Below are 1,106 nucleotides of genomic sequence, written 5' to 3'. Positions count from 1 at the left end.
CGGCCGTGCTGCCCCCCCCCCCTCCCCTCAGTCCTCAGTGGCAGTTTTATATAACAGGTGATGTAACTGATGATGTTAGCGACACTCAAGACTCACACGTCTTTGTCTGTTTTTTTTTTCTTCTTTCTGTGTTTGATCCAGATGGACACCATCTCTGGGAGACGGAGGCCAAGGTGGACAGAGACGCCTCCAAGACTGTGAGTGGATCACATCATGTCTCCTTCAGGTCTAAGGTTCTGACTGGGGTCGACCATAGTTAACTCAGAACAGAACAGAAAGTGAGCAGAGCTTTAACACCAAACACACACAGTCATGGTCAAATAAGTCCTACGTAAAAAAAAAAAAAAATACCGGGTCATTCAGGAGCAAAAATGTTATCCTAAAAATCCAATATTTACAAATATGTCAGACCAAATTTAAACTAACTTTAAAATCCCTTTTTTTTTTACTTTATTTCAATCATTTTCGGTCAACTTTTACCCATCCTTCTCTCCTAAAGCATGAAGGGCACGACCTTGAGAAAACTGAGAGAGTAAACTCACCCAGTTACTGTCACACACACACATCTGTCTGCACAGACACACACACAGAGACACACACACAGACACACACACAGATGGAGGTATAAGCAGTAAGAAGTGCAGGTTTCTTCAGCTGTGTGGTGGGCGTCCTCCAGGAGGTTTGGAAACAATGTGAAATACGTGTAAAGGTTTTCAAAAGTTCAACCTTCAACCTGAGTTTGAGTCGAGGCTGAGAGAGAGAGAGAGAGAGAGAGAGAGAGGGGGGGGGAGAGGGGGAGTCTGGGAGATAGACCAGGGGATTAAACGGTGTCTATATTTGAAGCACTGCACCTGCTCCCTGTGAAAACACACACACACACACACACACACACACAGACTGCTGGGACACATCTGTCCATTTGAATAGACAAAAGGCCTCTCGTCTTCTCTCTGCCCCCCCCACAGCCCCCAGTCTGTTGGATTGGTCCCATTTTAAACACTCACACCCTGAGGTGTAACCTCTGCTGCTGCTGCTGCTGCTGCTGCTGCTGCTGCTGCTGCTGCTGCTGCTGCTGCTGCTGCCGCTGGTGCTGCTGCTCCCCCCGC

At 47.6% G+C, this 1,106-nt stretch overlaps 1 protein-coding gene across 8 annotated transcripts in view; it reads left to right on the top strand.

Moving 5' to 3' along the window:
* Window positions 1-1,106, top strand: part of nfatc1 (nuclear factor of activated T cells 1) — a 55,198-nt gene that overhangs the window by 37,984 nt on the left and 16,108 nt on the right. For all 8 annotated transcript variants that reach the window (XR_003052633.1, XR_003052631.1, XR_003052630.1 and 5 more), the window contains one exon: window positions 142-197. Coding sequence is in view for 3 of the 8 variants with exons in the window: in XM_008331099.3 (XP_008329321.1) it covers window positions 142-197 (56 nt within the window). In the remaining 5 variants the exon portion in view is untranslated. The remainder of the gene's footprint in view (window positions 1-141; window positions 198-1,106) is intronic.

The sequence above is a fragment of the Cynoglossus semilaevis genome, chromosome 18 (assembly GCF_000523025.1).
Source record: "Cynoglossus semilaevis isolate Cse_v1.0 chromosome 18, Cse_v1.0, whole genome shotgun sequence".
NCBI lineage: Eukaryota > Metazoa > Chordata > Actinopteri > Pleuronectiformes > Cynoglossidae > Cynoglossus > Cynoglossus semilaevis.
The sequence above is the reverse complement of the archived record's forward strand: the minus strand, read 5'-3'. Positions and strand labels throughout refer to the sequence as shown.